Source organism: Carassius gibelio, chromosome A1 (assembly GCF_023724105.1).
Source record: "Carassius gibelio isolate Cgi1373 ecotype wild population from Czech Republic chromosome A1, carGib1.2-hapl.c, whole genome shotgun sequence".
Lineage (NCBI taxonomy): Eukaryota > Metazoa > Chordata > Actinopteri > Cypriniformes > Cyprinidae > Carassius > Carassius gibelio.
The window spans coordinates 18,907,488-18,934,574 of NC_068371.1; the positions used below are offsets into that span (position 1 = coordinate 18,907,488).

Genomic DNA, 27,087 nt, shown 5'->3' on the forward strand with positions numbered 1-27,087 from the left:
ATAAAAAAAAAAAAACCTTTGCTGAAATTTAGACAGAAACATCAAGAATCCGCGTATGAATCACAGCAATGGTGACAATCCAACAGACCAGTTCTGAACATCACAACACATGCTACTAAAACTTAAAACAAATGCAAAATGATAAGCACATAAGAATTCAAGAAAATAAGTGAACAATTCAGTGGCATAATTTATGCATGCCGCAATGCATGCTGGGATGGATGAGTTTTATCCTGTGCTGGTACCCAGCATGCATTGCATCATAAACCTTTTGATTGTCACCATTGTTGAGATTAATATGCTGATTGTTGATGTCTCTCTTTCAGTGTTGTGAGGACTGCTGCCCAAAATATTTAAAGCTCAAAAATCCATATCCAGATAATCACATTACCGTTCAATCTTATAAATTTGAAGAAACAAACAAAAGAAAAGTGTTATTCACTCACATATTTCAACACCAAATTATTATTTGACTATTATAACAACAAGTCAGTCTAGTAGATCATGCCTGACAGAAACAATCATAATCACTTGATCATCAAGATTAATATTGCTGTAATAGATGTATCATAAAGATACAAATATAGCAATGAAACAAAAGTTGAAGTACAAAAGTCAAGGGTCAGGAGCCCAACTAAAGCAAACACTGATCTCCACAATGGTGATGCTAAACGAAACTAAGATTATCATCTACACCTCTGTAATTCTCAATAAGATCTTTTGATCTCTGATCTCTGATCTGATAGAAATAAAGTCAGTCCGGTTAGTAATGAGTGAAGTTGATAAAGCTGTTTGTTGATTGTTTAAATCTTCAGTTGATTTCATCTAAAGCTGTGGCTGAAGTCAGTTGTATTTCTTGTGTTTGTCTTGTTTCTTTTTTCTTCAGTGATTCTACTCATTAACAGCAGCTGTTGATCATTGTCTGAATTCACTCATTAGTTTTCATTCTCTCTGTTAGGTGGACTATATTAGTAAACTCATGTAGGGAATAGTGAATGAGGGAGTAGGGTGTGATTTGAAACACAGCCGCTGAGTGTCGACTTTGAACGTTGTTAATTTACGATATATAGCAGCAGGCTACCTTCTCGAAAACTATGAATATTACCCAGAATGCACTGTTTTACTGAAAAACAGTATGTTACTGTCGAAATTTGGCCGTTTTTTTACAGCGATTTTTAACAGTGCAGATAGCGATCTTTTCAAAAAGCCTTCTTTTTATAATTTATAAATGTTTAAAGTGATAATCCAATCAGTTTTTTTTTTTTTTTTTTTTTTTTTTACATTTATTCAGGGCCTGAATTTCATTTAAAAAAATGGAGCGAATTCCCCTTATGGTGCATTTCCATTACCCGTACCAGCTCGACTCAACTCGTCTCGGCCCGGCTTGCTTTTCGCTCTGTTTTCCATTGCAGATAGAGATACCTCCACAATAGTACCTGCCTGGTCATCATAGCGACGGCGCAGGAAACTGCCGTGAAGTAATCTTCTATGCGACACACACCTGCTACCAGGGGTGGTTCTAGGCTGAGTGGAGATCCGGGGCTTAGCCCAGAAAAATCCATGTATGTGACTTTTTATTTTAATAAATCCGAAAGATTTACCTTGTTTAAAATATACAAAAACAATAAAAACAAATTTAAAACATTTTTTTTAAGTTTATCCCTTGTATCCTGACACATATGCTGATGTTGTGTCTCTATCTCACTTTTTTTTTTTTTTTTTTTTTTTGTCTCTGTCTCTGTTTTATTTTATTTTCCAATCAAGCCAGACTGGCTACAGTCGTCCTGGTAGAACAGGGATAAGAAGCAAACATTAAGCAGTGCACTGACATACTCTTACTCTACAAAGATATACCGGTCAAAGGACTTTATCTCTGTGTTTATGTACACTTAAAGGGATACTCCACCGTGTTTTCATTTTAAACTATGTTTTTCCCTTAACTAAGACGAGTTCATCCATACCTCTCTCGTCTCAGTGCGTGCACTCAATCGCTTTGGCGTGCGGTGACACTTTGAAAGCACTTCGCTTAGCCCATTCATTCAATATGGGCCAAGCAGAGAAGCTACCAAACACCTCCACGTTTTCCCCATTTAAATACAGTTACTTGCTTAGTGTAACTCGACCTAGGACAGTAACACAAAACAAAACGTTGCGCTTTTCTAAGCGTGTAAAATGGATAACTATATTGTATGGCGGAATACCATGGCAAGTGCTTGTAAGCAATTCGTCTTGGCGCAGTAATATCTTCACTTGTGAAAAATCCTCTCACCGGCCCCCGCTCCCTCTAGTGAAGATATTACTGCGCCAAGACGAAGTGCTTACAAGCACTTGCCATGGTATTCCGTTAACCGGTATATCTTTGTAGAGTAAGAGTATGTCAGTGCACTGCTTAACTTCCTTTTTTTTTTTTTTTTTTTTTTGAAGAATTTTGAAATATCCATTTTAATTTTCAAATAAATTGATCTAGTAAAATACTACACGCCAACAAACCGCCTGCCTCCAAAAGATCTCATTTCATTGGCTGGATCGTACAGACGCTCATCGATGGTTGGCCAGTTTACATGTCAGTCCGAAGCACTAGTCTCAGTGGGCGGTTTTCATCGGGTGTGAAAGACAACGCTTAATTTACAGACACTGTGGATGTGAGAGTCGAGAGATATTTATTTATTTAAATTCTAATATAAACTACTTTATTGGGCATGAAAACTCATTGATGGCATGGTGGTAATAAAAACATTCGAGGCTTTACTGAAAACATTCGGGGCTCCAGCCCCCTTAGCCCACCCCTAATACCGCCCCTGCCTGCTACCCACACACACAGGACAATGGAGGAAAACGAGTGTATGCTGTTTTTGATCCTCGGATGTGGCTGTTTCTCACAGCAAGAAGACAAACATTGTTTCAGGAGAGGCTGAGGGCAGCAAAACAAAACTGCTGAAAAAAAACAGGAGAGTTTACGCCATCTGGCGCGTGCAATGATGAGGCAGTGAATAGTGACGATTCTCTCTGACCAATCAGCAGTCTGCCGTGTTTTCACGTCACATTTTAGTCTGAAGCGTCCCAGAAGCGTGGCGGATTCTGTGTCTTTACACACCAGAAGCGTGAGTGACGCGGCGCTGGCGCGCTGCTGCTGTAAAGGAAGCCCGTTGACAGACCAGGCTCATGTCTTCATTACAACAATATATACTTTTTTCTACACACCTACGCCTACTGATAAAGGGCACCGTCAAAAGTATTGACAGCGAAATAGATTGTTTGACAGGTGCAATATTTGAAAATCGATTATTATTATTATTTTTTTAATTACATTTATATCTGAATTTATGTCAACCTATAGACTTTCAAATATCAAAATATCAGGAATTCATATGTATTTGTGTACAAAATGACATTTAAACACATTTTCCTATTATATTTAGCCTAGAAAAGCTTCCAACACGCGCGTGTCGCGGTAAAAATAGGCGTCGGTTCTATTTCTAGCAAGCAAGCGTTTGCCGCGCGGCTCGAGCCGCGCCTGAGACGCACGCGCGTCTCACGCAGGCGGTCTGTAAGCTCTAACCTGTTAACATGGGAGCCGAATTAAAAACCGACACGCCACACGGGTGATACGCTTGCGCCACGCATCCAGTGTGTCACCGGCCTTACACAGTGGATAACCAAACAGTTGGGTCGAGCTGGTACTGTGTAGTCAGGGCCAGATTAACCATATGGGCAACTGGGCAATTGCCCAGGGGCCCAAGACCTCTAAAGGGCCCAGGGCAGCAAGGGCACGCGCAAAATACTGTATCTGGTAATCTCCCGACTCCCGCTTTATATTAAACAAACTGTCAACACGGGCTTTTGCACGCTTGCACAGAAGAGACGCTGCGCTGCCTATGACTTTGAACGTGAGTTGAGAGCGGCTGAGAGTCAGTCTCATGTGGACTGACCAATGAAGAGAGGGCCTCAAGTTAAGACCCTCTCCTCATTGGTCAGTCCGCATGAGGTGGGTCAAATGTAACGCCGAGCGGGTTACGTCCATAGACAGTAAAAGAAATGTGAGTGAAGCCCATTATTAGTGTTTTTTAGCACTTCCGTTTCTGACGCGCAGACTCAAACGAAGCTTGACGACGTCAGCAACCTGTCTGACAGATGTACATGTTCTAGTAGCTGTGCGTGCAAACTGCCATCGTTAATCTTGCAGAGACGGCGAGCTTGAGCGGGGAGTTCTTTGTCGTGAGTGAGCAGGAGTAAGTATTCTGATTAATTATTTTGTATAGTATTTTAAAATGTAACGCCAGTACGCCATATTAAGTTAATTGCCTGCGAGCTTCTCCTCCTGTCTGTACGGTAATGCGACAGAGAGCCGAGTGGTTATGACGTTATGACTTCAACTTCCGGTCGACTTCCTTGCCCCCTGGTTACGTCAGGCGTTGCTACAACGGAAAAAAAAATCTGACATGGAGAAGCTAAGTGGGAGCGCGAAGCAGAAATTAAAAAAGGAAAGTACATCAGAAACGAAGAAAATTTAAAGTGTATACCTAAAATAGGCAATTCCTTCACTCCTGTTAATGTTGCCGACAGTTCTGTTAAGTCAGCTTCCGTCAAAGACGAGGACAACTCAGCTAGCCAGGACGTTTCTACACCGCCAGCTTACGTTTACAGCCCCGAGAGTGAAGAGCATTTCAAATTAAAACATGCACTTCGTCATTATTTAGGACTTCCTAAATTGTGCTGTGATATATTGTTCTATTTTAAAACAAGTTAAAATGAGCTTTTTCTTTGAGGTGCCTGCTTCATTAAAATGCTGTAAATTGTTGTGGAGGGATAACTGGCAGATTTCAAATTGCCTTTAGAACATGATTAGCATTTGACTAGCACGTTGCTAACATGTTTCTAGCATGATTAGCATGTTGTTAGCATGATTAGCATGCGACTAGCATGTTTCTAGCATGATTAGCATGTTAGCATGTTTCTAGCATGATTAGCATGATTACCATGTTAATAGCATGTTGCTAGCATATTGTTATCATGACTAACATGTTGCTGGTATATTTCTAGCATGATTAGCATTTGACTAGCACGTTGCTAACATGTTTCTAGCATGATTAGCATGTTGTTAACATGACTAGCATGCGACTACCATGTTGCTAGCATGATTTTAGCATGATTGGCATGTTTCTAGCAAGCGACTAACAGGTTGCTAGCGTTATTTTAGCATGATTAACATTATGCTAGCATTTTTCTAGCATGATTAGCATGCGACTAGCATGTTTCTAGCATGGTGCTAACATGTTGTTAACATGTTTCTAGCATTATTAGCATGCGACTAACATGTTGCTACCATGATTACCATGTTGCTAGCATGTCGCTAACATGTTTCTAGCATGATTAACATGCAACTAGCATGTTGCTAGCATGATTTTACTATGATTAGCATTGTTGCTAGCATATTACTAGCATGATTAGCATGGGACTAGCATGTCGCTAGCATGTTTCTAGCATGATTAGCATGTTGTTAGCATGTTTCTAACATGATTAGCATGGGACTAGCATGTTGCTAGCATGATTTTACCATGATTAGCATGTTGCTAGCATGTTTTCTAGCATGATTAGCATATTGCTAGCATGTCGCTAGCATGATTAACATGTTGCTAGCATTTTGTTAGCATGTTTCTAGCATAATTAACATGCGACTAGCATGTTGCTAGCATTATTTTACCATGATTAGCATTGTTGCTAGCATATTTCTAGCATGAATTGCATGTTGCTAGCATTAGGACTAGCATGACTAGCATGCGACTAACATGTTTCTAGCATGATTTAACATAGTTTACCATGATTTACCACGATTTACCGTAGTTTACCACGATTTACCATGTTCAAGTATGATTTACTGATTCTAGTATGATTTATCATAGTTTACCATGATTTACCATAGTTTACCATAATTTACCACAATTTACCATAGTTTACCATGATTTACTATAGTATACCACGATTTACCATGTTCAAGTATGATTTACTGATTCTAGCATGATTTATCATAGTTTACCATGATTTACCACGATTTACCGTAGTTTACCACGATTTACCATGTTCAAGTATGATTTACTGATTCTAGTATGATTTATCATAGTTTACCATGATTTACCATAGTTTACCATAATTTACCACAATTTACCATAGTTTACCATGATTTACTATAGTATACCATGATTTACCATGTTCAAGTATGATTTTATTCTAGCATGATTTACCATAGTTTACCATAGTTTACCACGATTTACCATAGTTTACCATGATTTACTATAGTATACCACAATTTACCATGTTCAAGCATGATTTACTGATTCTAGCATGATTTACCATGATTTACCATAGTTTACCATTATTTACTATAGTATACCATGATTTACCATGTTCAAGTATGATTTTATTCTAGCATGATTTACCATAGTTTACCATAGTTTACCACGATTTACCATAGTTTACCATGATTTACCATGATTTACCATAGTTTACCATGATTTACTATAGTATACCACAATTTACCATGTTCAAGCATGATTTACTGATTCTAGCATGATTTATCATAGTTTACCACGATTTACCATAGTTTACCATGATTTACTATAGTATACCACGATTTGCCATGTTCAAGTATGATTTACTGATTCTAGCATGATTTACCATGATTTACCATAGTTTACCATTATTTACTATAGTATACCATGATTTACCATGTTCAAGTATGATTTACTATGATTCTAGAATGATTTACCATAGTTTACGACGATTTACCAGTTTACCATTATTTACCACAATTTACCATAGTTTACCATGATTTACTATAGTATACCACGATTTACCATGTTCAAGTATGATTTACTGATTCTAGCATGATTTATCATAGTTTACCATGATTTATGATCTATGATAGATAGATAGATAGATAGATAGATGAGTTTGAATGAGTTTAAATTGATTAGCATCAAAGCTTGATAGAGTCTAATGGGATTTGGAGCTTGGGTCATCTGAACATCCTGTCAATGAAAGTCTATGGGATTTTTATGACTTTTTAATATTAATTTTTAAGAAAACCGTAACTCAAACCAGTCTGAAAAGATATAGCACACCAAGTCAGAACAAATTTTCCGGCAAGAAGAAGAAGAAGTTTAAATAGGATTTCAGTAAGTTGGCTTTCTCAAGCCAACTTAACTATGTATTCATACATGGTGCTGTTTTTTTCTGTAGTTGTTTAAGCGACTTAATTAATTATAACTTTATTTTTAATATTATGCACTTTTTTTCCCCAGTCATGTTTACTTATGCTTTGTATGAACGTGCATTAGAAATATTTTGCTCGATGTGGCCTCAGGAGAGAAGCAAAAAGCTTTTCTTCACCCTAACTAAAATTATGCATTTTAAATTAGAATATAATTCATAATAATATTTAATTTTAAAATTCAAATTCAGTTTTTCAGCCATTTTGACAGCTCTACTCTGTACACTCTTAAGAGAAATGGTTCTAAACTGTACGGGAAATGCTAAACACTGTAAAAAAAAACTGTACCGGATATATATGTATATATATATGAAAATAAAGAAAACTCTATGAATGAGAAGGTGTGTTCAAACTTTTGGTCTGTACTGTGTATATGTGTGTGTGTGTGTGTGTCTATATATATATATATATCTATCTGCCTGGTATTACAATATCCTGCAGTGTCTGTTTAACATAAAAACAACAACAATGTGTCAATTCTCCACTTTTATTTTTTATGACGTGAATTTGTACCAATAATGACAGTGCTCTAAGAACAGTTATTGGCAGAATAAATTGATAAATGACTATTCACATCAATTACCGATAGCTATGTTAGACCACACTGGCCGATACCGATTAATTAACCGATAGATTTTACAATGGATGCTGAATAAAAACTAAAATAGTGCTTTATTTACAAAAAAAGAACGAAAAAACAGTACTGCTTGAAGTGTACTAATGAAGTGCTTTGACAGTTACAGATTTGAAAACAAAAGAGCAAAATAAAGAACCCTAAACACTGACACAGAGAATCATTTCAGCATTTAAAGGGTTCTTCAGGATGCTATGGTTCTAAATAGAACTGGTTCTACATGTAAAGAACCTTTAAATAACCATTTTTTTATATTATAGGCAATTAAAGGCTCATTATAATGATTTAAATGGTTTATTAATAAACATGCAATAAGTTGATTAATGCTTCAAATGAATGACTACTAGTCGACCAAAAAAATCCTTAGTCAAGGGCAGCCCTATTAATTACACTCAATTTATCACTAGTAGATGAATGGAAGTTTGACTTCTAATTGTTAGTTTGATGGGTAAAGTCAAGAATAGCTGGCTAAGTCAAAAATATTTCTTTACAGGCTATAAAAGTAACCTTTAGATCAATTAAGAAAAACAAGCCATGCTCTTTATTAAATATAGTTGAAATACATAGAGTGAAAAAGTATTCCTATAGTTTCATCACCACTCTTGTGTAAAAAATTGGTACCCATCTAGATAAGTCACTTCATATTTCTTTTTAACTGTTTGGTAAGGAAACAAAATTGTCTCAAGTCAATAGTTTCTTATTTTAGTATAATTTTATTTATGCAGACCCTATTGCTTTAGCTAGAATCAAGAAGTATGAACCTTCAGGACCTTGTAACTCTAGTTATTGTTTATGCCATGGAGTAGGGCTGCATGATAAATTGCATACAATTGTCATGCACATCTCGTCAGTAAAGCCAGTTCTCTGATGAGATGCACATGACAATCAAACAAGATTTATTGTGCAGCCCTACCATAGAGTGTATTACAATATATAATATTAGTTAGGGCTGTAGTGATACACTAATCTCACGATACGATGCAATACCCGATATTCAGCTCACGATACAATATATATCACGATATTCAGCCAAAGATGCGATTCGATACGACTCTAAATAATTTGATACTTTTACATCATTTTCTGATAGATTTAAAGGGCACAGAGTGATTTTGTTGACATCTTGTGAGCGTTTCATTTACTTGGATTTAATTAATTGAAATGAAAACTCTAAAAACATCAGACAGCTTGCAAAATAAATGCTGGACAAAATTAATCAAAGATGTGTTGAGAAAATTATTTATTGAAACAGTGCAAACTGTAGCTTACAAGCCTTTGAAAAGTAAATAAAGAAATAAAGTAAATAAAGTGCAAGATTGCAATTAGCAATTAACAATGGAGTTAAAGTGCAAGTGGGTGTGATGGTGACATATGCTTCAGTTGCGCGCGAGGTCCAGCCGTCGCACGTCAGGGCAACTCTCTCCGCGCTGGCCAGGGAAGCTTTAACGTGTGCCCTTGTCTGAGAGTACAGCCCGGGAATGCAAACCTTGGTGAGGTGTTCGCGGGTTGGAATTGGATAGCGGGGCTCCATCGCGTTCACCATGCGCCTAAAGCCTGGGTTTTCCACCACTGAATACGGTCTCAAATCCTGACAAATAAAGTAGGCAATGGACTCTGTAATTTTCTGCGACCGTGGTGAAGCAGATGGAAACTTGTGGGAACAACCGCCATCAATGTCCAGCGTAGTCTGTTTTGGGTCACGCGGCCGATGCTGCTTTGGGTCCTCCGTAAGCTTAAACTTTTCCAGGTGGTGACGTTTTAGGTGCGATCGTAAATTTGTGGTATTGCCGGAATATTTTACATTAGTGCCACATAGCTTACAAACCGCGACGCTTTTATCCAAGTCGTTGCTTTCCTTCTTTTTTTTAAAACCAAAGTGCTCCCACACATCTGCTTTGAAGCAGGCGGGTGCCGGATTTATATTCACCGCCATTCTCTGAATATCCTCGCTCTGACTTCGTAAACAGGAAGAGGTAGTCTGTGTAAACTTAGTACGGGTAACTTGCTCTACAGCAACACTAGCGGCTGGCTGACCAAAATCACTCTTCCTGCAACGCCAACGGGGGTAAACACGGGGAATTTGAATGGGACATATGTATCGATACTCGCGGCTAAAAAATCGATACTTTCTTTGGAAAAAAAATATCGATTTATATCGCAGAATCGATAAAATTGCCCAGCCCTAATATTAGTCTACTAACATGATTAAGTAACATCTAGCTTACAACCTTCTTAAAATGATGTAGTTACATTTCTGTTCTGTTTGTTTTTAGTAAAACCCCTTCTCTTCTTCACAGAGCCCTGTGAATGTCGGCTACTGGCTAGGCGGGCAGAGCTGTTTATGGAAATGAAAAATTTTGGTCAAGCCATCAAGGATGGGGACGCCATGTGCCGACTCCGTCCCCTGTGGCCAAAGGTAGGAATCTGTGACTCCTCTTGCGTTCCTCCCCCCACTTCCACAGACACCTGTTGATTGGACCTGACCAAGGCTGTCCCCATGGCAACTTGCTGTGACGTTGTCAAAATCTGCGAATTGAGGCACCTAGATTGAATCGCAACTCTCCAGGCCTAAAAATACACAAACTCTTACATACACATACACATATATCAACTTATATACATACACTTGTGCACATAAGTTAACATACCACTTGCAGAATATACAAAATGTTAATAATTTTAACGATATAAGAGTGATTGTGGGATATCTGGTGTGCAGTTGGATGGTTGATCTAATTATTTGGTTAGAAAGAACTGCAGCTACTCCAGAGTGAACATGTATAATCTTTGTTTAGTACTGTCTTGAATAAGCCATTTCACACAACGTATGTTTCTATGTACCTAACAAGACAAAATAATAACTGAATGTATAAAAAGTTTACATACCCTTGAATATTAATACTGTGAGTGATTTCCTGGATGATCCACAACTGTTTTTATGTTTTGTGTTAGTTGTTCACGAGTCCCTTTCAGGTCCTGAGCAGTTCAACTGTCTAAAGTTCTTCAGAAAAATCCTACAGGACATTCTTTGGTTTTCCAACGTAATCTGCAAATCTTAACCATTTTCAGCAGTGAATGTATGATTTTTTTTTTAAAATCCATCTTATCACTTTGAGGGACAATTACATTACAATAACAGGGACATTTCAAAAGGTCAAAACATTTACTGAGGCTTAAGAAGGCAACATGATGCATTAAGAGCTGGAGGGTGTAAACTTTTTGAATTGGATGATCAGGGTAAATTTAAAGCTGCAGTCAGTAACTTTTGGCGCTCTAGCGTTTAATAAACAGAACTGCTTGCGTCTTGCGGAAGAACATCATAGCCGGAACTACTTCTCTCTGTTTATGTCTATGAAGAATCACAAAGGTACTGGGTTACTCCACCGCGGTACCCCCGAAGCAATCTAAAATAGTCTGAATATAAACACTTATTATAGGTGCACCCTAGTGATTCAGGACAAGCTAAAAACACGGTTTGGAAAATGGATTCATGGTGTACTCGCTTATTATATACATGTTTCTACATTTTGAACACTAACAAAGTTACAGACCGCAGCTCTGATTGGTTGTTTCTTAACGGGAGCGATGTATTTTCTGCAAATGGCAATAGGACCACTGGAAGGAGCCAGAGGAGCTTGATTTTTTTCACAGATTATCTGTCTCATATTCTACTGTCGGGACATAATGACAGGTTTAACAAATATGTAAAAAATATATTTTTACAAAAGTTACCTACTGCAGCTTTAACTTATTTTGTCTTCTGGGAAACATGTATGTATTTATGTAGCTTCTGAAGTGCAGCACTAAATGAAAAACATGATCTTTAATCAAAATAACAAAAATGTACACATCATCATCCGGTTCAAAAATTATAGGGCATTGTAATAATTAAAGGGTATTGGCCTAAATCGAGCACAAAAAGATACAATGTTCATTATAACGGAACAAATCAAGCACGTACAAATGCCACAGTTTTGGAATGATTTAAACTACAGTACATGGGGTGGAGAGTGACGTAACTGTTCCTAAAAAAAAATGCTAAAATGCCTGGAGTCTAAAGCAAAATGTTTAAAACATTAGTTTAGGCTATAAAAACGTCAATCCAAAAACAAATTAATCTAAGGTGAAGCTGATGCCCAACTCTCTCTTTTGGCACGAATCCAAATGTTTCCATGTTCCCGACGTATCTGGATGCTAAAATTTTATTTAATATAAAGAATATAGAATAATGGTAAATGTATAATAAGTAACACTGTATATGCATCTGTAAATGCATTTAAATTAACAGTATTAAGAAAAGAAAAAGAATAAAAAATATAAGGAGCTATAGCAATACTAACAACAAACTAAAACTAATTAATTTAGGCTAAAATGAAACTGAAACCAGTGGGTCTCTCATTCAACACAAAATCAAATGTATTTTTGCGATGTATTTGAATGACAAATGATTATACAAAATAGCCTAGTGTTTATTATAGCCTAATATTTGTAAACATTTTGTGTCTGCATTGTCTATTTCTGAATGAAATAATTTTTTTCTCTCTCTAAAAAACATATAGGCTATACAAGTTATTTCTCTCTCTCTCTCTCTCTCTCTATATATATATATATATATATATATATATATATATATATATATATATATATATATATATATATATATATATATATATATATATATATATATATATAATATATGCGTAGCGTATTTTAACCATGCAGCAAACCTTTTAAAATATTTTGATAATTTACTGAAAATAAATAAATGACTTTTTAAACCGTTTAACTGATTATTAATCGGTCAAAATTAGCTGATACAGTTTACTGCATTCATGCGCACTCTGAAACCGGTGACTGTGAACGAATCAGCAGAGCTTGTACGAGCTTTTGTCATCGCTGAATCTTTCTCAGACGTTTCCAAATGTCGAAATTAGTTAGGGCATATATCTGTTCATGATGATGTCCAATGACTCCGGCGATCGGAGCTTCTCAAAGTTGGGAATAATCAAAGGAGAGCTGCGGTCCTCAGTTCTGTAGGAAAGGCTAAGTATGCTGGTGCTTGAGATTTGAATCCTCATGTACTAACGGCGAGAAAAAAAGGCCCTTTTTGCGCTACGTCATCAGGCCTAATTTGGTCTTAATCTGGCCCTGAAGGCGGTTCATTGTCATCGAGACTTGCCTATGATGAGTTCTCAGCTGAGCCGACATTTCACTCGTTGGCTTCAGCTTCACATGGAATTTGTGATTAGTTGACAGCAAATTTCAAATATTAAATGGAACGATAAAATAACGTTATTAAAGGGGGGGTGAAATGCTCGTTTTCACTCAATATCCTGTTAATCTTGAGTACCTATAGAGTAGTACTGCATCCTTCATAACTCCAAAAAGTCTTTAGTTTTATTATATTTATAAGAGAAAGATAGTCTGTACCGTTTTTTCCCGGAAAAACACGAGCGGCTGGAGGCATGACGTGTGGGCGGAGCTAAAGAATCACAAGCGCGAGTTAGGGCTGTGCGATTAATCAAAATAAAATCGCGATTTGAGTGTGCACGATTTCTAAATCGCTTTATAGCACGATTTTCCGCGGCCCTGACCTCCCGCAGTATGTTATCTGAACCAATCAGGATGCAGTGGACATGAGTGGAGCGCGAGAGCAGAGCACTGAGAGCAGCCTGGGCATATGCCTAACTCCAGGTTCACACACTGTCTGTGATGCGCAGCCTTTTTGTTTTTCGAGCCATGTTAACAGATCAGAACGTTCACACTGCACGCAGTACAAAGATGAGAAAAGAAAAGGTTATAAATAGAAAGGTGCGAAAAGATTTAATATCTTGTGCGTGAGCACCGAGAGAGTTGGGAGTGCACAGGACGCAGGTTGAATGAGAGGAGACACGTTGTAAGGCAGCATGTATCTGAGCCTTATACAGTCTATGATCTGAGCACGCGCATCTGGTTTTGTTAACTGAGTGAAGGAAATCTGCTTGCAAGTAAGTGATGCGCGGGTTGATCCAAAATGAGCGGGTGCCCACGGTTATGAGTCATCCAAAAATATTTTTAATGATATTCGGCTCGCTGTCGGTCGGATCCTTTGAAATAAAAATGCCAATTAAACCTTTGTCATTTATATAGTACTAAACACATTTTTGCAATACATAGTCCTACACTTTATTGGCTGAATAATTGGCATGAAGATGACACACATGCTCAGTCTGCACATAGAGATGGAGGCGGCAAAGAAGAATGCATGGGGAGCAACGTCGCTGTTTTTGGTAAAACATGATTTTGACGACTTCATTAAGTTTTGTTTTATAGAAAACTATTTTTAAAAGATTTTCATTTTGTATAAATTGTATCTTAATTTTGATCAATGTTTTATCAATCAGTTGCTCATATTTAATAAATAAGAAGCAAATTTATAGCCTAGCAGACAATGTAATAAGGCGCCGGCACGATCACTTGCATTGCATGTGAACTAAACTCAGCGTGTGTGCCTCAGATTTGAGAAATATAGGCTTTATATTACAGAAAGCTTGAAATGTCTTCTTTTAAATGAAAATATTCAAACCAAAATAAATGGGCTACTCTCTGATGATGTAATCCATATGAAATGTGCATTTCTCTCTGACTTTCATGTGGAGTCTGCATCGTCAACTTCATCTTTGCAGCGACACAGAAAACACCAGTTTATTACTAAACAATTAAATGACTTGCATAATCAGCAGGCCATTCTGGGTTGAGCGAGACCCCACGGAATGAGCGAGCGAATATTCAGAAATGCGCTCTCCTCAGCTCACGAGCTCGGATCGGAATAAACCTGAGCCTCAATGTCTGCTGCTGACCTTACAGAAACATACAAATAGACACAGCCAGACTAGATTATTTTAGTACAAATTATGAGCTTACTGACCATTTCTTGTTTTTTTTTGCCTACTTAGTTTTGCCTACGTTCCTATGGCCCAATGACGCTACGATGAGAATTGACTGCTTTTTAAAAATGCTAGTCGGGTACAATATTTTATTTGTTATTTTTTTCGGTCCGAGTTGCGGGCGGGTTATTAATACATTGACCCGCGTATCACTGGTGCGAGTAGAAAGATTCGCGCTCGCGCATTATTTTAATGTGCTTTCGCGTTACAATAATGCACTCTTGTTGCTGCTTCTGAACCGCTTACACATAACTTACTTGATTGAGTACGTGACCCTTGGGCAATAAATATATTGGGCAAAACATATAACACCTGAGGTACCGCTACAGTGAGCTCTATGACCAATGCATGGAGAAAAAAAAAGAAAAAAAAAAGATCCTTGAACACTGTTTTATTTTATTTTATTTTTTCTATATGTCTAGACATTTTGTTTGACATCTTTACTTAGTGATTATTTTGACTTATGTCTGTTCTAGAGACATTTGATAAAGCTCTCATTGGTTTTCTTTTGGAAATATGTTTAAAAATTATACTGAATGCATTTATGACTGTAAAGCATGTCTAGGTTTGTCAAAATCGTGATTAAAATCGAAATCGCAAAATTGATCAAAAAATCGTGATAGGTTTTTTGTGTCCATATCGCACAGCCCTAGCGCGAGTAGGCTTTTGCGTTGAGAGCGTTTGGAAACTGTGATATTACCGTGAGGAAAAAAACATAATCCAAAACAAACCATGGCTAACAGTCAGATTCAGCCATATATTTATGATCCAGAATCAGATCCAGAGGAAATTTAACAAGGGCAGCATCAGCAACGACGTCTCTATGTGGTATGTATTGAAACTGTATATATTTGCTTAGCGGTTTTGGAAAATGACTAAGTTCCACTTTGTCGTCTTTTTTTTTTTTTTAAGCTGTACATGTGGAAAGTGCAGTTTGATGACAACATCGCATGTTGTTTACTTGATGTGCTTACTCGCTGATAACTAAGTTAACAACACAGAGATATTTGAAGCAGTTTTACTCACCGCCTGCGGTTCCAACACACGATCGTGACCCTTTTTCGTTGGGACTGCATTATCCTTAAGAAATAAATGATATGCAAATCCGGCGTCAAACTGGACCTTGTTTGTAAAACAAGCATCTTCGAAATGCAGGGAACAAACAAAAACACTTGCACAACTCCGTTGATGCTCTGTAAAAATAAACTCCATCCACTGGTCCCTTAATACTGTTTTTTTTTTTTTTGGTCTGCTGTGCTTTGGTGACATTTCGCTCTCGCTCTGATCAGTGAATGTCTCTGCTCTGCCATACGGGAGCGCGCGCTCTTCTGGGAGAAGTGCCCTTAGTACCCATATAAGGAAATTCCGCTCCATCTAACGTCACAGACCCATGCTCGAAAAAAAACTTTCCGAAACTTGTGACAAACCGGAAGAGGTATTTTTGGAACAAAAATACTCCTTCAAATGTACAACTCAACTTTCACCCCCCCTTTAACCTGTTATCAGCCATTTAAAATTTTAGATTCTGTTCGGAACTATAAAACCTGATTTCGTTTCTGGTTCTGTTCCTGTCAAAATTTTGTTCGTTTCCATTTTCATTCCTTGAACCGGTTCGGAGCCCTGACTTTGAGATCTACATTTAAAGGCGCTATAGAAAATAAAGTTTATTTTTATTATTATTAGTAGTAATTATTAGGGGTGTAACGATTCACTCGTTTTCTCGATGCATCGATTACAAACCCTGTCGATTCATATGCATCGATCTTGAAACATGATTTTTGAATCGTGAATCGCCCGATCTTGAACAGCAATCGATTCAAAATGCTAAGAATCGAATGAATCGCGATTTCTATAGCGATTCAATGCTTTCAAAATGTATACACATTAAATTACTACACGCACGACTTAATGGAGACCTTGAAGAGTGTTCATGAATCGTGCCTCTTATCTGTCCTTCACGCGCTCCACTGTTTACCGCCTGAGAGACTGTCACAGGATTGCGCTCGCGCTCCGTTCGTCTCTGACCCAGCTGACATGTGATCTATAGGACTCGTGGCCAGTGCCGGAGCCGTCAACAGCTGTATTTATTGCATGGACGGAGCAGAAATGTAAGTGTCTAAATCATACGCACAGATCCATTGAATGATTAATGTTTTTAAACAATGCGGATGAACCGAATATACGAAGGAAACTTTTAAAATTAACCACAGCATTAACAACGAACTTGAAATAAGAGCGCGAGATTTATCTGATAATCAAATGCATGAAAGTAGCGTTTGTTTCATTAGCAAACAGACATCTTGCGCGTTTTCTCTCAGAATCATTCGCTGATGGAGAGGAAAGGTTAAATAGAGATGAAGACGTTTTCACACTGAAAGAGAAGCGATCTCGCTCTCATAGACATGCCAGGCTATATCTGCAGCTAAACTGAATAAAAGTAGAATGCACTGATGAAACGACAACAACAACAACAAAAAAACCCACAAACAATTTATGAATGATGCAGTGCTAATTGACATTTATTAAAGTACAGAAACTATAAAGTATATTTTCTACCTTATTCTGTGCAGAAAATTTTAATAATTGTTAATTAAATGTAGCCTAGTATATAAAACAATCATAAAATTGCCATTAGGAAAAAAATATTGATTACAAATGATTGATTATTGTCCAGCAGTGTATTTGATTTATTACAGCTAATTAAAAGTAATTAAAAAAAGAAGATAATTCCTTGTAAAAAAAAAAAATAATAATAATAATAATAATAATAATTATTATTATTATTATTATTATTATTATTATTATATAGGCTACATACATAAAATGATTTTATTTGACATTTCTGTCACTTCTGAAATTATGGCTACGCCCCTGGTGTGACAAAATGTTAGCTTATACATAATACTCTTTAAGCTCTTTTTTAAAAACTTGGCTTACATACATTTTTACGTATGCCATGTCGCATCATTAAACTAGCATTGGACAAAATGGACAAAAGGTTTTTTTTTTTTTTTTTTTTTTTCTAACCTATGGTTCTCTAACCATAAATGCTACTGTAATTTGCCCCCTGACTAAGCAGTTAAAGAATTTAGTAGAAGCATTTAAATAATCCCGTGAATGCACTTAAAGAATGCAGAATCGAATCGTTATAATCGAATCAAATCGAATTTAATTGTGAATTGAATCTAATTGAATCGTTCTAAATTTGCAAAAATCGTTCTTGAATCGATTTGAAAACCTATGAATCGTAATCTAATTGAATCGCTGCCTTGCCAAAGATTCACAGCCCTAATTATTATTACTGCATTGTGGCTGAATTCATTTTGTTCAAACATTGCTCTTTTATGGTTGTACCAGTTCATGTGTTTTTGTACTTTTTATTTTACTTTTGGAGTTTTAACACATTCATTACTGAGTGGTTTTATTCTGCATCATGGCTGATTAGTAGATATCAACCCCACAACTGTTCCCCGAAAATAGGTCCTTTTAAGCTGCTTCCACATGAAGCCAAAGCATACCCTATCGTCTCTGCGACTACACAAAACCGATGCAAAACGATGTAGTATACATGCCAGACCACTATGTGGTGCTGTAATTCTGCCACAGAGATGCACTTAAAATGGAGAAGATGGAACGAACATGGAACTATCCCTGCATCTCACTGTTCCTACTTATACTACGGCCTTAAAGTAATGTACTCCTTTGGTGAAGGAAAAAGTACACACTTTTGTGTAGTAGAAGAGTAAGCAAGCTTGGGACACAGTATCATGCAATGGCGCGGGAAGGGGGGTGCTGCGGGGGCTGCAGCCCCCCCCCCCCCCGTCATAGCATCAGCCCCCCTGGTGGGGGGGCTGTGGACTAACCTAATATTGTACTTAAAAACGTGAAAAAAATAAAATAAATAAAATAAAAAACAGACATAACAATGTGTTTAATGTGGGATTGAGATAAAATATAAACTAATGATTAATTATTTTAATATTTCGTTGATAAAAGACTAACCTAGCCTCCTCAGGAATGCTTCCGTCACCTCACACTTGTTTGGTCATGGCTAGCAATAAGCAGCAGAAACGTATTTCGGACTTTTTTTCGGGTAACACAGTTAAGAAAAGTAAAAATAGTGATGGGAATTCTTCTCAAACAAAGGATGTCATGACCATCCCCGTTCTCAGTGGCGTTTTCTCCCTGAAGCCAAGGGAACCCATCTCTTCCGACAATCACTATTATTGTAAATAAAAAAATTATTTGACTTGTGACTTGGCCTCTCATTTCTATGGAGAAAATGAAATAAATGTAGAATTTGTCATGCTTTGTTTCGATCAGAATAATGGGCGTTTACTAGCCGCTCTCAAGCGCACGACCGCATGCATAATTTTGCCACAAAGAAATGATTATGAATTTGTCAAAAATAGCAAGGAGACATTTAATTGTTTATTAATAAAATAGTGTTTTCTGTGTCGCTGCAAAGACGATGCGGACTCGCCATGAACGCCAGAGAGAAATGCACATTTCATATGGATTAGGCCTACATATTCAGAGAGTAGCCCATTTCTTTTCTTTTTAAATATTTTCATTTAAAAGTAGACATTTTTAAGCTTTCTATAATAGATAGCCTATATTTCTCAAAACTGTCTGTGAGGCACAAGCTGAGTTTCTGCGCCCTCCAGTTCACGTGCAATACAAGTGATGTGCCGGCACCTTATTACATTGTCTGCTAATATATTTGCTTGTTTATTAAATACAGGCAATGGGTTGATAAAATATTGATCAAAATTAAGATACAATTTATACAAAACGAAAATCTTTTAAACAGAGTCTTTCTACAAAACAAAACTCAATAAAGTGGTCAAAATCATGTCTTACCCACTCCATATCTCATAGGCTATTGCGCATGATGTATCATATCTTTCTCATGCTGCATGCTCACTTTCATAATAAACATTGATTAAATAAATAAGAAAATTACATTAGCCTATAATATTTAAACAAATATGAAACCAAATGTGGTTTCTTTAATGGCTACAACACATAGCCTAAACAGTACAGAGATTTTTTATTTTTTTATTTATTTATTTTTATTAAACATCAAAGTACAAGTACATCAAGTACAATTTTTGTGTATAAAACAGTAACAATCACGCCAGGGGAGAAGACTAGTAGAGAAATTTCATATATATATTTATTACCAGGGTAAATGTTGATTATTAGTTACTCAAACCCCTTTTTGTAACCCTCTCTACCTAAACGTCAATTATGAACATCTGCCACGTTTGTAGTTTTTCTAACACATTTTATTTGTTTTTGTAGTTCTGGACCTAATCCTTTGCCAAAGCACAATTGATTGTGTCCAAGTTTAGCCATTAGATTGTGCAGGGATCCAGACTTCAAAAATCAACCTAAAATAGTAGAGCATCCGGTGACTTTTGGCGTACTTTTTCAACATACTATGCATTGGGACACACTTATTCTAATCTCACATGCTATTTAGGATGGACAGTATGAACAATGAGATCTGTTTTAATGTTAATTAATACAAATACAATTGTTCAGTGTTTGTTCATGTTTTGGTTTCTGTTACGTGACATAGTGTCTGACTAGGGGCAAGACGTGTGCTGATGACGTCATAGTTTCAGAAAATATACGGATTCGCTGTCCAAATGAAAACTCATGGGTGGTGTTTTAAGATTTATCCACTCTGGGACCCACTTAAAAAAATATCACTTTCACTCTCTCAAAATGCCGGATCCGTGTGGACGAAATGCCTATATGATACAAAATGTATGTTTATACAGCGAAACGAGACTCCATGTGGACGGGACCTTAGACCCTTAAGAATTTAAGTATGACTCTTTTTAAGACCATTTTTGCCTTTACCAGGCATGTCCAATATTTCTTTGTACGTTAACATGGCAAATTCCAATAAAATTTGGTCACAAACAGCCAAAGACTACCCATTGCATATTGTTTTTCATAAAGCTATGGGGTGGTGGTGGCGCCTTGCTTGGGTCTTCTTTGCTGCTTCCAGCTAAATTTTAAATATTGCTTTTGTGTTATAATAAACAAGTTTTACCTTTCTAGTCAGTTTTAATTTAATGATAGCTGGGCTTTAATTACTTTTACCTACTTTTATTTTCTCTTTCCAGGCTCACTACATTAAGGCTTCAGCGTTCAGGAGCGCTGGCCGCAATGAAGAGGCTCTGCAAGAGTATTTCTGCTGTTTGGCTCTTAAATCTGACTGGATTGCTGTAAAACTGGAGGCCCAAAAGGTATGTTAATATTTGTTTATTTTCAAATGTCAGTCTTTATGTCGTAAATCCGTTGTGTGATTGTTTCCCTTCTAATTTTTATGTTCATTTTAAATCTTAAACCATGAGGGTGAGTTGCACCAACAAGGATTCATTTAAGCAAAGTTTAGAGCTAATCAAGGATTTGTTTATCTGGGTTTTATTTTAAATTGAATTGTAGTGGCACCACATCATTTTCAACAAATAAGGGATTAGAATTCTAACCTGCAATTAAAATCTCCATCTATGATTAATTTTCTCTGCCATGATGGTCTCGTCATTGCAATCAAACAGCAGCCATTGTAATATTCATTCATTATTCTTTCTTGCTGATTACCAAACTCTTTCTGACATAAGTTGCTCGTCAATAAAGGAAATAAACTTGTAAAATATCTGCCATTTTAATAAACTAGATAGACCATTATTCAAATGGTTGATCAAGCAAGCAACGTATACACTTAGGCAGTGCATAAGGATTTCATAATCCTGGAAATATATTTATAGTATCAATAAATGGAGTATATCTTACGACAAAAACAACAAGATAAGAGAACGCAACTGGCATGATTCGTGGACCTCCGCTCGTGACCGTGGCACTGTTATGAGCACATCATAGTTAACATGAACTTATGTCTGGTCTTAGTCAGTGGCAAAGGACCGACACAGTCTAAAATCGCCCGCTCAAACAGCTCATCAGCAACAGGAATGGGGCAAAGAGGTGCTGGAGAAATTGACTGATTTGGCTTGCTCACAATCTGGCAGGTATGACATGGCAATATTTAACTGATTTCATCTGATTTTAAACCAGGCCAAAAAAAGTCCAGTAAAATGCGGTTGGATGTTTGTAATGCCCAAATGACCCAAAAACTGATTGTGAGTTAACAGCAACACATAAGAGCGAAATTTAATGGGCACGACTGTCTGATAAACTGCATCAGCTTCACATTCAGAAACCGCTGACGTTCTTTTTCGTATAACCATCCCAAAAATAAGCAATAGGCTGTTTAAACCATCTTCCTTTTTCACAATGGTAGCTCTGCAGAGCGCCAGTGAATTGTCATGTTTTCACGCGTTCACTTAAATGACCCTATCAATAGTTGAAGACCGATCAATTTCAATACCAGGTACAGTGGACAGCGACTCAGGGTGCTTACGTTTTATTACCAGATGAAGCTCCTGGCAAGCGTTAGCGCTGTCAGGGGAAGCCAGAAAGCTGTCTGAAAGTTCAACCACATCACTATATTTATGTGACTGCACACATGTAATCAAACACATGCAGGAACTACAGAAGTTAGGTTCGAAACCAAGTCTACAACATTTCATGGTTCAGAAAGTATTATATTATAATATATTTCCACCTGCAAGGTTATTACCAAGAATCAAATCAACTCCTTAAATAGGCAGTTGCGATAGAACAGTGCCAGATTGAATGTTTATATAATGTAAAGGAACTCTGACTATTTCTAATTTTATTCCTTGAACCAGCACATTGAAACTACAGTACTAATCCCTAGTAAACAGTAAAAAAAAAAAAAAAAAAAAAAAATTTGAGATGTTCCGATACCCTTTTTCTCTTCCCGATACCAATTCCGATATCTGGGCTCAGGGTATCGGCCGATACCAAGTACTGATCCGATACCTGGGTGTGTAACTGTATATACTACTAACCCTGTGTAAATTGCTAGAATTATTTTATGGTGTGCTTCAGACTGATCCCTTAATAAAACATTACAGTATTTTTATTATCTGACATGAATTTAACAGTATTATTTATTTTCTTAAGCGAAAAATAACTTCAATTGCAGCCAAAAATCTAACACCGCAAACTAAAAAAGGTATTTTAGTTTTACAATATAACTGTATGAAAAACTGCAACAAATAAGTCTAGGAATATAAAAAATGATATATTAATCAGATAATCTCTTTACAACAAAACAAGTATAAACAAGCAACCGTCTTGGCATAATTATTATTATTAATAGAGACGTATTATTATTATTACTACATAGAGACATAGCTAAATCTACTGTAGGCTACAGCAGTAGCTTAATATATTGTCAATTTGTTAAACCAAACATTTATTTTAATGGGTCGCCATGAAAATCTTTGAGTGTCTGTGTTTATGATATGACAGTTTTCTCAAATAAAACGGTACATTCTCATGAATTGACGGTTTATGTGTTCGCGTCCTCATATAGAGACACACGGCAGAGACTACAAAACAGCGAGGTCCCGCGCATCTGCACCCGTCACCCACAGAGGTGTAGAATTTGCAGAAGTAATATTTAAATAGTATTTTGCAGTTTAATATTCACACTAGTATATATATTCGGCTAATGTCTGGAGCCCTGCGCTTTGACTAACACGGAAGCGACTGAACGCAGCTGCGGGTACCGAAAATACTCGGGAGTCGCTAACTACCGGTACTATAGAGACATACTGCTAACCACTGATCTATAATATAGAAGTGGCTTCACTGATTGTGGGCCGTTTAGAATACGATGAGCGATCCAGTCATATATAGATCAGTGCTGCTAGCGCGTTTTCATTTCTTCTTCGCTGCTCTAAACGGGTTGCTTGTGGCAACACAGCACAACTTCCTGTGTTTGCAATGCATTCTGAGCAGCGAAGAAGAACCGTGCGGCGGTTAGGCAAAGCTAACGGTCATAAATAGGTTTTGTGTACGAAAATGGTATCGGATCGGTTATATGGGTTCATGTACCCGTCGATACCGATGCCAGAATTTGTTGTGGTATCAGGGATATTTCCGATACTAGTATCTGAATAGGAACCACTCTATAAAAACTTCATAAAAAACAAATGGATCATATCCAGAATTAATTCTTTGCTCATCAAAATCAACTGGTGGACTTGTAACACGAACAAATCCCACACTCTTCAACATCTGACATGTCGGGGATTGTTTTTTTGTTTTTTTTCAAAACTGGACAACCAGCAGTGAGGTGGCCCCTCATGTCAATAAAAACTTTCATGTGGATTCACCCTGATTCGTTATAGTAGTTTTCAGATTTTTCTAATTCTTTTCAGATCCAGATTGGGAAGACTCACGATGCACAGATGAAACAAAAGCATTTTTGTGAGTCAATACAAATTCAAAAAGTTGCTTGTGAGTTTTTACTTTTTGCTCATTCACTTTTTGCTCATTCAAATATATGACAATGCTGTCTGGTAACGTATTTTTTAAATAACACAAGTTCGAAGTTGCTCAAAATCATTTACCTTGCTAGACGGACACCATTTATCAGAAAGAGTTACCTTTTCACGGGCGAACTCAAAAGTCCGGTTGGCGGCTTTTAAGTGACCACAGAACACAGAATCAGATAAGCTTCGGGAACAAGGTCATATGCCCTATGAGCTGAGGCCTTCAAAAATCTTTATCTAAACTCTCTTCGATGGTCAAAGCTGCACAAACTTCTTGAGCTTTACCAGTCAGTCTGCATTGCAGCAAGAATTACCAAATCTCTCTTGGCCAATGCAGAGTGACAGCTATATGCGCAAATGCACTGAAGTACAACTCAATCTCCATTTTCCTGAAAGAAGGGACTAAACTAATCTGTCTACTGATAACAAAAACTCACCCGTACTAGGGGGATGTAATCGGGTGAAACAACAGGAGGGACACTGGGTACAGACGTTGTAGGGGTTTGTGATCCACCGTGGCAAACGAGAGGCACATCAGCGATCACTAGCCCACACTTCATCATCACCACTGCTGTTTAATGCTATACAGTATGATTTATTTCTGTTTTGTTTTCTTTCTCGTACACCAAATGCAACAAGATGGTTGACTTAATTACATCCCGGACTTGCAAGTTTACTATGTGCTACCAAGACTCTCACAATTTGCTAGCACAGTGCACTTTAATCTTAATTTTTATTTGTAATAAACTCCTCTCCGAGACCTCACGACACACCCGCTGTTGTTTTGTTTTTCTAATCAACCACATAATTGTAGGTGCATGTTATTTCATTTCAACCACCTCACCTGTAAATGTAACATTTAAACAAATTTAAATCGAAGTTATGGAGCAACAGGATTGAGTTAATTAATATTAAATATAAATTAAATCCAGGATCAAGATGATGGTTTAGATGTAAACCTGCTTATTTAAAAAAAAAAAAAAGGTTTAAAGTTTGGTTCTGCAGAATTACAAGATAAACTTTGATTTAATATAGATTTAAGATTAATCCTTATTGGAACAACCCACCCTTAGTTTAATTAATTTATGACGTGGTCAGGGTTACTTTTGCACAACTTTTGCTGTCTATCTACAGATCCTGAGTCACATGATCTCTTCAGTCTTTGTGACTGATGGTCTGGTCACGTCCATGCAGACCCTTCCAGGTGGACTCTCCTCTCATATCAAACCTTCATTCCTCCTCAGCTCTCTTCACTCTTCTCCCCTTAGAGATCAAGCCGAAGAAGGCTGCTCCAAGGTTACTGTGTTTAGATACAACTGATTAAACAATCACAGATTTGCTACAATGGAGATATTATCACACTGAATAATTTTGATTTGCAAAGCAATTTTAGATTCATAGCATAGGATCATAGCACTATCAAAGTTTATTTTATTTTAATAAAAAAAAATAATAATACAAATTTGTGTATATGTGTCTTAGGAACCAAAACTCAGTTGCAGCAAGTTCAAAGATGGGAACTCTTCTATTTTACCAAGATATGAAAATGTGAACTCTGGCATCTCTTCACCTTTTGTTCAACCAGTCCTAAAAAGAAAATGGACAGTAGATACTAAGGGCTTTGAGCCACCAAACAAACAGCTTAAACAAGGTATAAAAGTCATGGTTTAAAAACATGATTTATTCATTTGGAAAAAAATAGATATTAACTAAGATGTCTGGCTGGTTGTACAAACTTTCTCTCTCTCTCTCTCTCCCAGATAATGTATCTTCATGTAAAACTCTCCCTACTTTTTCTGGGGAGAGGCAAGTTCCATCACAGCTCTTGGACAGTGCAGACTTTGAATGCTCTCTCTGTATGAGGTAATGATACATTTTCTCTCTAAAAATAACACTTAACTTGGCAAATATTTAATTCCTCCTAACTAATGTATTATTTCAGACTGTTTTATGAGCCTGTCACCACACCCTGTGGACACACGTTCTGCCTCAAGTGTTTAGAACGCTGCTTGGACCACTGCCCTAACTGTCCTCTGTGCAAGGAGAACCTCTCTGAGGTAAATATAAATACAATTGCAAAACAGTCTACACACCGATATGAACAAACAGCAGGCCTGTATGTTTTTGCCTTAGGATTTCTGGTGGTGATCTAAAAACATTATAATGCATAGAAGTATAATAATCTTTTTTCAATAACATAATCTTTCTTATTTGAGGTCTAAGCACTGTAAATCGCAAACACCTCATACTCTGCAGACTGGTCCCAAACATGCACCATTGCACAGAGCACTAGGTGGTAGAGGTCTGCACGGGACTATTTTTTTCCCTACTCCTGCAAAGTTATATTCCGCACCTACCCGCTCCAGCTATATATTCACTCTGTTCACCCGCTGTCTGCTTAGAATAATTTTCTACCTGACCGTTCCCACTAAATTTAGATCTCGTTTACAGAATCTCACATTTTAATATCTGCTACTGAAAGAGAGAGTTAGGCTAACAAATAATTGTAGTCTACACAACATTGTATGTTATATTATTCATCTTGTCAAAATTCTTGCTTTTTTTTTTTACTTCGACTTGAATCTATGTGAGTTAGTTATCTTAAGACACATTTTTTTTTTAAATATTTTATGCAACTCAGTAGGAAAGTACAAAAATGTTGTACAAAAATTTTATTTCTTATTTTTACTTGTCTTGTCAGGATACAATTTGTTTAACATTTGCAACACATTAGGAAAAAGTGTCGCAGAGAGAGACAAAAAAGTAGGTTGTACAAAAATTGCCTATTAGCAAAATATTAAATTTGTTTGACAT

The 27,087-nt window shown here is 36.9% G+C and overlaps 1 protein-coding gene across 3 annotated transcripts in view; it reads left to right on the plus strand.

The window, feature by feature from the left end:
• Positions 1–27,087, plus strand: part of LOC128016387 (LON peptidase N-terminal domain and RING finger protein 2) — a 97,344-nt gene that overhangs the window by 39,262 nt on the left and 30,995 nt on the right. For 2 of the 3 annotated variants that reach the window (XM_052600890.1, XM_052601052.1), the window contains exons 2-7: positions 10,199–10,317; positions 20,971–21,093; positions 25,408–25,569; positions 25,756–25,924; positions 26,034–26,136; positions 26,216–26,330. In XM_052600890.1, the coding sequence (XP_052456850.1) occupies positions 10,199–10,317; positions 20,971–21,093; positions 25,408–25,569; positions 25,756–25,924; positions 26,034–26,136; positions 26,216–26,330 (791 nt within the window). The remainder of the gene's footprint in view (positions 1–10,198; positions 10,318–20,970; positions 21,094–25,407; positions 25,570–25,755; positions 25,925–26,033; positions 26,137–26,215; positions 26,331–27,087) is intronic. The other variant, XM_052600968.1, reaches the window with a different exon arrangement.